Genomic DNA, 14,166 nt, shown 5'->3' on the forward strand with positions numbered 1-14,166 from the left:
GTTCCCCCCTTCATTGTGGAGGATTTCCGCCGTGTCAGCGCACGCCTTGTGCGCTGATCACGGAGATTATTCCGCATTCGTTACACTTCCACTCAAAGATTACCCTCACGGACACCTGGCTGCTGCTGTGGGCAGAGGAGCAGGAACCGCTCAAGGTGAGAGGGGGAGTGGAGGAGGGTGGCTGTGATTGTGAAGGTGCAAGGGAGAAAGCGACTGAAGATGATGCACCTGAAGGAGGAAGAGGAGAAGGAGGGTTGCTTTGCTTTTGTGTGCTTCTTTTCCTCAGGTGGTCTTCTCATTGCAGTTTGTGCCTTTTCTACATGTGCCTTCGTAAGGCAGTTGTCCCTACGTAGGTGTTGGCCTTTCCAATGGCTCAATTTTTGGTGGCAGAGAGTACAGATAGCATTGCTCTGATCTTTGGCATACACGCTAAAAAATGTACACACCACTGAGCCAGCCTGTGGTGTGGGCACTATGGTGGCGTCAGCAGCTGACGTTGAAGGGCATGTTGGCTGGCTGTCCATAGGTGGCGATACATGGCGCCGGACACTGCCACCAGCTGTTTCTGACAACGAGCTCCCCCTGCTTTTTTCAGCATCAGCAACTCATCTCCTCCTACTCCTCTCTGACTTCCCCTCTGAACTGTCCCCTTGGTCATCGTGTCTTTTAGGATCCCACGTGGCACCCATGGCAGTATCATCATCATAATAATTCTCCAAAGCTTCGCTTGTATCAGACACCTCCAAAACTGCACCAACAGCAGGTACTTCATCATCCTCCTCCTCACACCTTACGTCCATAGTGTCGCCTAACTCAGACATATGAGGTGGTGTAACTTGCTTAGCACCTTCATCTTGTTGTAACAATAATGGCTGTGAATTAGTGATTTTCCCACCAAATAACTCCTGCGAAGTGTCAAATATAGCAGATGTGGTACTTGGAGTAGCGCTGGTGAATGCGGAAGATGAGGTGTTCTGTGTTAAATAGTCATCCACGTCCTGACAATCTTGTGAGTTGATGGGACATGCCTTCTTCTGAGCACAGTACTTTGGTCTAGGGCCACACAAAATCACATCAGCACGACCTCAAACAGACCTGCCGGGTGGCCTGCCTCTGAGTCTGCCTCTGCCTGTTGTTTTGTCCATATCGGGGGGGATGAAGTGAAAGGTATGCACTGACTTGACTAATACAATGTGCAGTCACACAGGTGCAGTGAAAGGTAGCAGTAAATGGTATTACAATACAATGTGCAGCTGTCACACAGGTGCAGTTAACAGGTATGTACGGACTGGTATACTAAACAGCGTGCGGTCACACAGGTGCAGTGAAAGGTAGCAGTGACTGGTATTACAATACAATGTGCAGTTGTCACACAGGTGCAGTTAACAGGTATGCACGGACTGGTATACTAAACAGCGTGCAGTCACACAGGTGCAGTGAAAGGTAGCAGTGACTGGTATTACAATACAATGTGCAGCTGTCACACAGGTGCAGTTAACAGGTATGCACGGACTGGTATACTAAACAGCATGCGGTCACACAGGTGCACTGAACAGGTATGCAGGGATTGGTATTACAAATGTGCAGCTGTCACACACAGGTACCGTGAACAGGTGCAATGACTGGTGGTAAATTACACTGCTTGCGCTCACGTAGGTGCACTGAACAGGTTACAGGTATGCACTGCAGTGATTGGAATTACAAATGTGCGGCTGTCACACACAGGTACCAAGAACAGGTGCAGTGACTGGTGGTATATTACACTGCTTTTAATTAAAAAAACGCATAGAAAACGTGTAGAAACGCACGCAAAACATATCTGCATTAAAAAAAGGCAAAACACAAACACACAAAAAACATAATACAAAAATGCAAATGCACCTGCGGAAAACGCTATAAAAAACACTATGCCATATGTGAACCCAGTCTAAGTTATTTTCCTGTTAAGAGAAAAAAGAAAAAAACAAGCACAGGCAAAAGGCGGCTAAAATAAATAAAATACTTAATTCCTTAGCACAATATGTTAGTAAAAGCAAGGCACAAAAATACAGCTGTATTAAAAAATGGATAGCGGAGAAAATAGACTTCTTGTCACCTAGGAGGTTTTCATTCATTTTATTTATTTGTTTAAAATATTACTGTATTTTGTTTTTACTTCTCCTCTTCATATAAAGCTGAGTACATTTTATTGGCAATGAAAATCAAACAGTTGCCAAAAACTGCTCATTCTGTTTCCTTTTTTATTACTTTTTTAATCCAGTAAACATGATCTTTAGTGAGGAAAGTATAAACTGCTGGTCGTTGAGGATCTCCACATTTGAGAGGGCCAAAAGAAATAATGCCTCGGTACTTCTTCTTGCATATCAGAGGTCCTCCAGAATCACCCTGAGGCAAAAAAATGTGTTACAAGGCAATCACAATCAAATCAAATCACAATCAAAATATACACACATGGTGTGTGAAAAAACATAGTTAAAACATAGCTTTTAATCATCAGAAAGTAAAAAAAGAAAATCTAAGTTCAGCAGAGCTGAGATGGCCAGTCAGGTTTAAGCTCTAGTGTGCATGTGAAGTTGTTTTTGCGTGCACTCTAGCGACAGCCAAATGTTGCGCTCTGTGACTATGAAGCAGCAAGGAGACACGACTGTGCCAGAAATGACAGTGAGGCTTCGACAAGAGGGCACTGCCGATGCTGGAGGGAACATTGGCTTCCTATAGGCAACACTAACTATACTGGGGAGCACTTTGGCTTCCTAAGGGGGGATAACCTATATTGGGGAACACCTTCGGGAACTACCTATACTGGGGGACACCTTTGACTTAATATGGGGGGAGGAAAACTTTGGCTACCTGAGGGGGGGGGGGGGGAATTACCTATAATGGGGGACACCTTTAGCTACCTATGATGGGGAACTACCTGTCACAGGAGCCCTAGTGGCTGACCGCACTTAGCCTTCTAAACGGTGCCAGCGCACAGATCGTGCGAACTCTGGTCGCAGTCAATGCGCAGGAACCATTAAGACTTAGCCGCAGACAACTCAGAAGGGAGCCTGTGAGACACGGGTGATTACAACTTCACCCACTGGTTCAGAGTAAACTGCCACCACCGCGGTTACCATGGGACCGTGGAGCCCACTAACTGACTGACTAGTCCTGCGAATAAAACGGTTAAACACACGGTATTCTGTCTAGCCAACAACAAACAAACAGTAGCGTATCTTCAGAGACCCGGGATCAGTTCTGTGTGTGCTGATAAGCAGGGTAGCGGACAGTGAATGACTTGGAGAAAGTCGTTTATTCACGCAATATAAATAATTAATATATACAGACAATTATTAAAATCACAATTATTAAGACAGTAATAGCCAGTATAAAAATAAAAGAAGGGAGAAAAATACTTAGTTCCTGGAAAGATGTCCTTTTTGTGGGAAAAATCAGAGTTCTGGGTTTCAATCAGAGTTCAGAGTTCAGACCAGGTGGATGCCAGCATATCCTCAAGCTGGCACCTGATGAGTTCAAGATGTTTTCAGGGTGGAGGACACTGAGTTTGGCTCCTCTGCCATTCTTATGCCCCTGATTCAGTAGGAGGGAGTGAGGGCGGGGCCACACACCCCCTTAGAACATGAGTTGAGTCCTCCCCTTGTCCTGGAGACCAGAAATCATGCCTTAACCATATATGGGCTCTATCTCACAGAACCGTACAGGTCAGGGCAGATTTACTAATATTTTCAGGTCGGTCTCGATTTACCCAGCGCCCTGATACCAGACATGAGGGGTGGGACCCCTGTGGTATCATCAGGGCACTTTCAAACTGCCTAACTGGCAGTCCTTACCTCAGAATGTTCTGAAACTTCCTCAGAACCAGCACCGGGGCTCATGCTACACTTCCCCCACGTTTGGCGAAGCTGCCATCTCAGGAACCCCAGAAATATGACAGATCTGGGAAGTTATGGATATGCTATGAGACTCAGGTTATTCCCAGGCAAAGGCTCTTTGAAGTTTGGGGCAGCCAGCTAGGTGTCACCTCCCCTGCTGGGATGGAGCCAGCGGGTCTGGCTTTCCCCCCAACTAGATTGCTTCTGCCATGGTGCTTGTCACCTTATACCTGATGGATGGGCCATCAGCACAGCTTGAAGCCAGGGACTCTCCGGGGCAGATTAGGCTCAGGCTCATTAGCATATCAAAAGAGCCATCCAGCCTTTAGGATGGTGCTCTCTCTCTGCTAAGAAAAGGACTTCAGCTGCCCCTACACACTCAACCCAGATTGTATCGATTTGAAGCGCAATCGATGCAGGGAATCGAGTGCGATCGCTTTTTCTTCACGGGCGGTTCCAGGACGCGCCTGCGGCCCCGCAACCGTCCGTGACAGCCCTCCCCCTTGTCTGCGGCTTAGCCACACATCCGCAAGATGTGTGGCGGCGCCGCTAACCTGGCTGACGGGCCTCGAGTTGCCGGTACGGCGGGAAAACCTATTGGAGCCTGTGGCTCGGTTCCCCTGGACCGGTCGCGGTCTGCTACCCTCAGGGTTGACCCGACATGGACCGTTCTGGACAGGGCGTTTGCGCCACTGCAGTCGGACGTGGTGTCTGCCGGGACTGCTGACAACGGGCAGTGGGTTGGTTAGGTCAACAGCCAGCCCACGCAGGGTTCCCCTGCTAAGTGGCTGTGGACCTAAGGGAACCCCGCGGGAATCCCTGGACATTCCCAGCTCCTGACAGATGGCACATGCCCTGCAGTAGTTTGCTACATCCCTGTTCATCCGGGGCCAATAAAACTGGTTCCGAATACCGGCAAGTGTCTTGCGGACACCCGAGTGCCCTGTCAGAGGATTACCATGTGTGGATTTCAGCACATGTCCCCTGAACGCACTCGGGACCACAAGCAATTTGGTATTCGCGTGGGATCTACCTGTAGGGGGCTGTACAGACTCACTGTACAGTCTCCCACCTTCCCAGTACACCTTGAAAGCGGCCCCGTCTGCGAGGGGCTCAGCGGCTTGCTGCCTGAGCACCTCCAGGCTTGGGTCACGTTGTAGTGCGGCTGAGAATACGGCGCTGTCAGTTTCAGCCAACTGGCTCATGTCACACGAGGCCAGCGGCTGAAAGGTCTCATCCCTGCGGTCAGAGGAGGGGGAGGAGGCCGGAACCCCCTCCACCTGTTCTGAGCTCGGGTTCTGAGCAGTGCAGCTGCGCGGTACTGCTAGCACAGGTACACTGTCAGAATGGCACAGACGGACATTACTCAAGTCATCATTGCATGCAGTAATGACATTGACAGGTATAGACATTTTTTCATTACAGACAGGTTGTACAGTAAACTCAGGTACAGTTACAGCATCATCACAACAGACAGTCTGTACATCAAACTCAGGTGCCTTTGAAGCAGGCACTATTGAACCTGGTACCCTTGAACTGGGCACATTCAACCCGCCTCCCCCTGGTGCTCCCCCAAGTGTATAAAGTACCTGGTGGTGGGTGGAGAGTCCGTCTCCTTCCGTGAGCGACAAGGCGGTCATGGCAGGTTCATAGTAGGACACAAGCTTGCCCAAATCAGTCCCCAGCAACACAGGGACTGGGAGATCCTTCATAACCCCAACAACCCTTTCGTGGATCCCTAATCTCCAATCCAGCTTCACTGTCGCGTGGGCTATGTGAAAAAGGGTGCCCTCTACTCCAGTAAGGGCAAGGGATCGGCTGGAGCTGATGCTCTCCTTTGGCACAAGGTGTGAGTGAACTAACGTGATGTCAGCTCCAGTGTCTCGAAATCCGGTGACAACTTTGCCGTTCACTCTAACAAGTTGCTGCTGGTCGGTTCGGTCGCGGATTTCCTTTCCGCGGGCAAACAGGACAAAATCTGATGATCCAGGCTGTGGTTCGCTGGCGGGTTGCCTCTGCTGTGGGTGAGGTGCAGGTGATGCAGATGATCCAGGTGCTGGTGGTGTCTGTCTCCGCTCCGGGCAGTCGAATTTCATGTGTCCGGGCTGGCGGCAGTAGTGACAGGTGACCTCTCCAGGCGCTGCAGGCCGGGGTGCAGCAGCTGCGCTGGGTGGCCTCTGTGGCGAACGGCTCACAGGGGCAGGAGAGTCTGCCAGAGTATTGGGCTGACCTCCTCTCCAGCTGGATGGGACAGTTCTGCGTGTATCAGACACCCGGGTAGTTGCAAAAGTCTCAGCAAGGTCTGCAGCGACAGTGGCTGAAGCCGGCCTGCGTTCTAACACAAACTGTCGTACATCAGCAGGGCAAATGTTCAGAAATTGTTCGAGGACTATCAAGTCCTCCAGGACGCCATAAGACCCTTTGGTGAGGCCCAGAGTCCACTGGCGGAGTGTGGTGAGCAAGCTGCTGACCACATCTCGGTACGAATCAGAAGACTTTTTCTGCCAGGCCCTGAACTTCTTCCGATAGGCTTCTGGCGTCAGCTGGTACTTAGTAATGATAGCGTCTTTTATAGCAGCATAATCATTATCCTTCTCCGCAGGCAATTCTGCGAAGGCATCAAGCGCTTTGTAGCGCAGCAAAGGTGTCAGATGTCTGGCCCACTGGTCTTGGGACAGACGATACTGACGGCATGCTTTTTCAAAAGACCGCAAAAACAAGTCAATGTCTGTGTCTTTTTCAATATTAGCAAATTTAAATTTTGCACTTACGGGTGCTGCAGCTCCTTCAGCAGGGAGGCTGGGCGGTGAACTCCGGCTGGCCTGTTGCACTTTTGCCATGTTTAGCTCATGCTGTCGTTGGCGCTCCCGTTCTCGCTCAGCGGCATCCCTCTCCGCGTGGCATTCTGCAGCAGCAGCCTTGCGTTCTGCAGATTGGCGTTCCCGCTCCTCACGGGCTTCCATGTACTGCATGTACTTTTCCAGGTCAGTCTCCATCAGCTTTCGTAATGCCTGCTGCATTACCGGGTCAGTACCAACGGACAGTCCAGTACTGGCCGGTTCCAGGCGAGTACCTTCAGAAACTCTGGGATTGGGGTCCACACTGACATTCTCCTGCGTAACTGTTGCAGCAGGGCCCGCAGGATGCTCAACCTCCGTATGCGCAGAATCTTCAGTCTCTGGTTCCCCTTGACTTGGGTCAGATGGGCTGGTATCCACTTCAGCGGACACCCCCGGCTCCCGCAGTTGCTGGGTATCCCATTGAAACAATTCCGTTACCAGGTCCCGTTGTGTCTTGCGGCCGACATCAATGCCTCTCTCTTGGCAAAGATTTTGCAGGTCCGCCAGGCACATTTTCTTGTAGTTCCCGGACATTTCCATGCCAAATAAAATAAAACTTTTGGGGAGGGGTACTGGCTACACAGTCTCTCTGTATATATAAAAAATATATTGCCTTCCAGCTACACCAACGAATTAGTTCCTTTCTTGATAGCGCTAGCGCTATCTTAGATACTTTCAGCACAACACAGGTCCCAACCGCTGCCTAACACTGTCACAGGAGCCCTAGTGGCTGACCGCACTTAGCCTTCTAAACGGTGCCAGCGCACAGATCGCGCGAACTCTGGTCGCAGTCAATGCGCAGGAACCGTTAAGACTTAGCCGCAGACAACTCAGAAGGGAGCCTGTGAGACACGGGTGATTACAACTTCACCCACTGGTTCAGAGTAAACTGCCACCACCGCGGTTACCATGGGACCGTGGAGCCCACTAACTGACTGACTAGTCCTGTGAATAAAACGGTTAAACACACGGTATTCTGTCTAGCCAACAACAAACAAACAGTAGCGTATCTTCAGAGACCCGGGATCAGTTCTGTGTGTGCTGATAAGCAGGGTAGCGGACAGTGAATGACTTGGAGAAAGTCGTTTATTCACGCAATATAAATAATTAATATATACAGACAATTATTAAAATCACAATTATTAAGACAGTAATAGCCAGTATAAAAATAAAAGAAGGGAGAAAAATACTTAGTTCCTGGAAAGATGTCCTTTTTGTGGGAAAAATCAGAGTTCTGGGTTTCAATCAGAGTTCAGAGTTCAGACCAGGTGGATGCCAGCATATCCTCAAGCTGGCACCTGATGAGTTCAAGATGTTTTCAGGGTGGAGGACACTGAGTTTGGCTCCTCTGCCATTCTTATGCCCCTGATTCAGTAGGAGGGAGTGAGGGCGGGGCCACACACCCCCTTAGAACATGAGATGAGTCCTCCCCTTGTCCTGGAGACCAGAAATCATGCCTTAACCATATATGGGCTCTATCTCACAGAACCGTACAGGTCAGGGCAGATTTACTAATATTTTCAGGTCGGTCTCGATTTACCCAGCGCCCTGATACCAGACATGAGGGGTGGGACCCCTGTGGTATCATCAGGGCACTTTCAAACTGCCTAACTGGCAGTCCTTACCTCAGAATGTTCTGAAACTTCCTCAGAACCAGCACCGGGGCTCATGCTACACTTCCCCCACGTTTGGCGAAGCTGCCATCTCAGGAACCCCAGAAATATGACAGATCTGGGAAGTTATGGATATGCTATGAGACTCAGGGTATTCCCAGGCAAAGGCTCTTTGAAGTTTGGGGCAGCCAGCTAGGTGTCACCTCCCCTGCTGGGAGGGAGCCAGCGGGTCTGGCTTTCCCCCCAACTAGATTGCTTCTGCCATGGTGCTTGTCACCTTATACCTGATGGATGGGCCATCAGCACAGCTTGAAGCCAGGGACTCTCCGGGGCAGATTAGGCTCAGGCTCATTAGCATTTTAAAAGAGCCATCCAGCCTTTAGGATGGTGCTCTCTCTCTGCTAAGAAAAGGACTTCAGCTGCCCCTACACACTCAACCCAGATTGTATCGATTTGAAGCGCAATCGATGCAGGGAATCGAGTGCGATCGCTTTTTCTTCACGGGCGGTTTCAGGACGCGCCTGCGGCCCCGCAACCGTCCGTGACACTACCTATACTGTGGGACACCTTTGGCTACCTATGGGGGGATCTGTGCTAACTAAACTGGGTAGGTTATATTTGGGGTTGGTTTGGCTAGCTATACCTATGTAATGTAAAGTTTGCCATATTTCATATGAGGTGTAATATTTATTTATTTATTTATTTTCATATGTAGCATCATTTTGGCTAATTTGATTCGGGGGAGTATTGTTTGCTGCATTTCAAATGGGGTGTAATGTTTCTGCATTTCATAAGTAACTGCATGTTTGCTGCATTTCATATTTGGGGAAACGCTTGCATTTCATTTATGGGGCAGTGTTTACTGCATTTTTGCATGTGGCATCATGCTTGCATCAATTCTTATATGATGTAATTTTGCTGAATTTCATATGTGGTATCATATATTCTGCATTTCATATGGAGTGTAATGTTTACTGCGTTTCATATGGGTCATAATGTTTGTTTTATTTTTTTTGTAGGGTAATGACCGTTGCATTTAATATTTGATGGTCATAATAGCTGCATTTGATAGTCTGGGGTTATTGTTGCAGTATTTGCCTTTTTGAGGGTTCATGATTTCTAACAGGTATGTTAATACATGAGTACAGTGCCCCTTACCTGTGAGATAGAATGTAAAGAACGTGGATCTTGGCAACTGTAACGTTCTTACCTTCCAACGGCAGGTCCCGCGGCATCTCCAGCGTGGTCCGGGCAAGCGCGGGACTTCGCAGCCGACGTGCTCTGGCGGCATCCCCAGCTTCCCTCCAGCGGTGAGTTCCGGTGTGCGTGCGACCAAACGCGTGCGCGGCGGCTTACAAGCGTTATAGGCTTAGGAGGAGGGTCTAGCTTAGGTCAGCAGTGATGTCACTGATGTGACATCACTATGGGAGTGGTTTTCTGGGGATTTGGATCTGTATATAAGGCCAGTGCTTTCAGTCACTCGCTGGCCTTGAAACTAATCAGTTCGCTGGTTCTTGGCCTAGCTAGTGCTCCTGTGAGATACATTAATATATTGTGTAGACGCACAATATATATGTACTCAAGTCAGTCAGTCTTTTGTTATTTTGTAGCTATCACGTTTATTATTTTGTAATATACATTGAATATTAACTATATTGTATATTTACCTGTGTACCGACCTCTCGCTTGCTCTTTGACCTCGCTCCTGTCTAGTCCTTCTGTACCGCTGCCATCTGATTTACGTTACCGACTCGGCCTGTCCCTGACTCTGTTACTGCCTGATCCTTGCAATACGACTGACATCTGATACACATGTATGACCTTGCTCGAATTTGACTACGATTTAGCTTTACGACTCTGTACTTCGACAAATACTTGACTTGACTAATATGACCGGTCTAAGACTTTTTATTTCTGTTATTGTGTAATTATCTGTATGATATCTCATCATGCACCAGCGTGATAGCAACATAAGTATCCCAAATGATTACCAACTCTGCATGTGCCCACCAGTGCGCCCCCTCCCCCCACACACGCTTTTCTACCTATACTTGGCTACCTATATTGGGGACACTAATTCCTAGATACCTATTATGAGGGCACTTATACCTGGCTACTTATACTGGGGGCGCCTATATCTGGCTACGTATACTGTCTGGTGTCAATTATACCTGGCTACCAATTCTAGGGACACTCATTCCTTGCTACATATACTGGGGGCAACTATACTTGGCTGTCTATACTAAGGGCACTTCTACCTGGCTATTTATACTGGGGGCACCTATACATGGCTACCTATACTGGGGTTACTTATACCTGGCTACCTATATTAGGGACACTCATTCCTGGCTACCCATACTGGGGCACCAATACTTGGTTATCTATACTAGGGGCACTCATACCTGGCTACCTATACTGGGGGCACCTATACCTGGCTACTTATACTGGGGGCACCCATACTTGGCTACCTATACTGCGGGCACCCATACCTGGCTACCTATACTGGGGGCACCTATACCTGGCTACCTATACTGGGGGCACCTATACCTGGCTACCTATACTGGGGGCACATATACCCGACTACCTATACTGTGGGCATCTACATTATATATGGCTACCTATACTGGGGGCCCTCATACTTGGCTAACTATACTGAGGGCACCTATACCTTGCTACCTATACTGGGGGCACACATTTCTGTCTACCTATATTGGGGGCATCTATACTTGGCTTGCCTATACTGGGGGCACCTATACCTAGTTACCTATACTGGGGGCACGTATACCTGGCTACCTATACTGGGGCACCTATACTTGGCTACCTATACTGGGGTCACCTATATCTGGCAACCAATGCTAAGGGCACCTATACCTGGATACCTATACTGGGTCACCTATACCTGGCTAACTATACTGGGGGTGCCAATACCTGGTTACCTATACTGGGGCAATTATAGCTAGGGCTGAGCTCTCGGATTCTGAATTTCGAGTTTGACATCGGAATTTGGCAGTTCCGAGTATACAGTCGAAACTAGAAAATTTAGCAGTTCCGAGTATCGAATTTGGTTTTCCATTGAAGTCAATAGTGTCAAATTCTGTGGTTAATTGTGAAGCGGCAGCCCCCGTAAATGCTATCATCACCAAATTTGGCATGTATGTTAAGCAGATGAGTAGGGACGTGGTAAAAAAATAATTTGTGAAAAGACCTTATAGTTTTTGAGCAAATCGATTTCAAAGTTTCATAGGAGAAATGGTTTTTAAACTGTGTAAAATGACACTTGCTGCAGAACAGGGCACTGCATTCCGAGTTCTGTATACATATTGTGTACATTTCATGAAAAAAGAAAGCTTGGAGTCCCCCCTACAGAGCCTCTGTACCCCTTGTCTCCCATACAGGCTGGGATAGCCAGAATGCGGAGCCCCGGCCGACTGGGGCTTCGCACCCTGACCTATACTAGCCCGTATGGTCCATGGTATGGGGGGGCTCTGGAGGAGAGAGGCGGCCAAGCCTTCCCCTCTCCCCCAGAGCCCTTGTCTAATCCATCGACAAGGGGCTCTTTCCCACCTCCGCTCCAGTGCCCCAGGAGGAGGTGGGGGCTGTCAACGTCCTGGGGGGGTTCATGGTGCCATCTGGGGGTCCCCTTTTACAAGCAGATCCCCAGGGGCCGCCCCCTCCCCCGGAGAAATAAGTATAGGGTTACCCATTTCCACAAAGAGTTAAAAAAAAGATATAAAAACACGACAAAGAAAAAAGTCCTTTATTGCTCTAAATTAACCAGAGATACTTACCTTGCAATAATCCCTTGCCAGTATCCTCCGAAGTGGTCCCACGCCAGTATCCTCTTAGGAGGTCCCACACACCCGCCCAACTCCCGGGGCTAAATGGCTGTAGACAACCTCTGCAATCTGTATTGCATAAGCTAGAAAACAAACAAAACTAAATTGTTTTCTGAAACAAGAATTTTCGGCAAACAGTGCCACAAACAAAATGGCTGTTGGGGAATCCCCATTCCCCAGAGGCCACCTCAACGTGTCAGAATGAGCGTTATTTCACATGAATGGGTAGTTCCAGGGGACCAGGGCACCTCCTGCTCTGGTCACCTGGACCCACCATCTATGTGAAAAATGGCTGGATTTGGCACTCTAGTGTGGCCTCCAGCGATTGGGGATTTTCCAGTGGCCATTTTGATTGCATTACTGTTTGCCGAAATTTCTTGTTTCAAAGGCAAAATTTTTGTGTTCCTAGCCTCTGCTATACAGATGCAGAGGCTGACTGTGACCATTCAGTGGCGGGAGTTTGTCAGTGTGGGAGGGTGATGGGATGTCCTAGACAGGGAAGCTCATCCGGATTCCGGATATCCGGGTAACCCGGATATCCGAACGTTTTTACGATATCCGGATGGATCTGGATCCCGGACACCTGGGTCCAAATCCGGATAGCTCTATGTGGATATTTGGACGCATACCCGGATATCCGCGGATATCTGTCGGATACCCGGATCCGAATACTGTAACTAAGGAGATGACGTCATTGAGCCAATCAGTGGGCTCCCAGCAGAAGCCACTCACAGAGGGGAACTCTGGCCAGCCCCCCCTGTATATAAAGAGGCGGCCATGATGAGAATCTTGTCCTTGCTTTGTGACTGCCACTGAGAGACAACTCCAGTGTGTTTGGCTAAAGCAAGTGCTTTCTACTGGGCTTGATTCACAAAAGCGTGCTAACAGTTAGCATGCTGGTGAAAAGCCCCTTATCACGCCTAAACTCAGGTGTGATAAGTTTAGGCGTGATAACTATAGCACCAACTGGGTTAGAACCGCAGTGCACAGCTGATCAAAAGTTTTGCGCTAGCAAAGTCTGGTGCGCGCAAAACGTCGCATAGAGTTTAATGGCGCTGCTCTGCGCGCGATCTAAATTTATGTAAACTTATCACGCCTAAACTTATCACGCCTAAACTAAGTTTAGGCGTGATACGGGGCTTTTCACCAGTGTGGTGCAATGGTTATCACGCCTAAAGTCTTTTAGGCGTGATAACTGGGTTATCACTGCTTTGTGAATCGAGCCCAGTGTTAAACCCAGCATTTTTACACCTTAACATCTGTACTATAGCACTGTTTTATTGTTGTTTAGCTAGTAGTGTGTTGTATTGTGATTGTAGTTAGTGTGTGTGTCTTAGGGATGCTCGGAAAATTCCGCGGAATTATAAATTCCGTGATTCCGACCGGAATTAGGTCAATTCCGATTCCAGTAGTCAAATCGGAATTCCTATTCCTCTCAAACGGAATTCCGCGGAAATTTTTTAATTCCGACGGAATTTTCCGGAATGACATAAAAAATCTCTCCCTCCTCCTCCTCCTCCTCCTCCTCCTCCTCCTCCTCCTCCTCCTCCTGCATCCATCCATCCATCCATCTCATCCATCCATCTCATCCATCTCATCCATCCATCTCATCCATCCATCTCATCCATCTCATGCATCCATCTCATGCATCCATCTCATGCAGTAGGGAATTGCAGATTTTCAAAACAGCTTATATACCATAGCTGGGATTTGAACCCAGAACCTAGTGTGTAGTAGGTATCTGTCTTACCCTCTAGACCATGACCCACACTACATGCTAAAGCTGCCGGTAGCATAAACCATACTTCCATTATGATCAATTCGATAGAAAAAGTAGCATGATTAAGGATTTGTACTTTTTGAAAAGCATGCTTATATACCATAGCTGGGATTTGAACCCAGGACCTAGTGGGTAGTAGGTATCTGTCTTACCCTCTAGACCATGAACCACACTGCATGGAAGTAGGTATCTGTCTTACCCACTAGTAAGGCTGAGGCTGGA

At 48.4% G+C, this 14,166-nt stretch overlaps 1 protein-coding gene across 1 annotated transcript in view; it reads right to left on the minus strand.

Annotated features, from left to right (window-relative positions):
* Positions 1–2,098: 2,098 nt before the first annotated feature.
* Positions 2,099–14,166, minus strand: part of LOC137528079 (granzyme A-like) — a 34,668-nt gene continuing 22,600 nt past the window's right edge. Inside the window, exon 5 of the mRNA XM_068249340.1 lies at positions 2,099–2,385. Coding sequence (XP_068105441.1) covers positions 2,224–2,385 — 162 coding nt within the window. The 3' untranslated portion in view covers positions 2,099–2,223. The remainder of the gene's footprint in view (positions 2,386–14,166) is intronic.

This window comes from Hyperolius riggenbachi, chromosome 1 (assembly GCF_040937935.1).
Source record: "Hyperolius riggenbachi isolate aHypRig1 chromosome 1, aHypRig1.pri, whole genome shotgun sequence".
Taxonomy (NCBI): Eukaryota; Metazoa; Chordata; class Amphibia; order Anura; family Hyperoliidae; genus Hyperolius; species Hyperolius riggenbachi.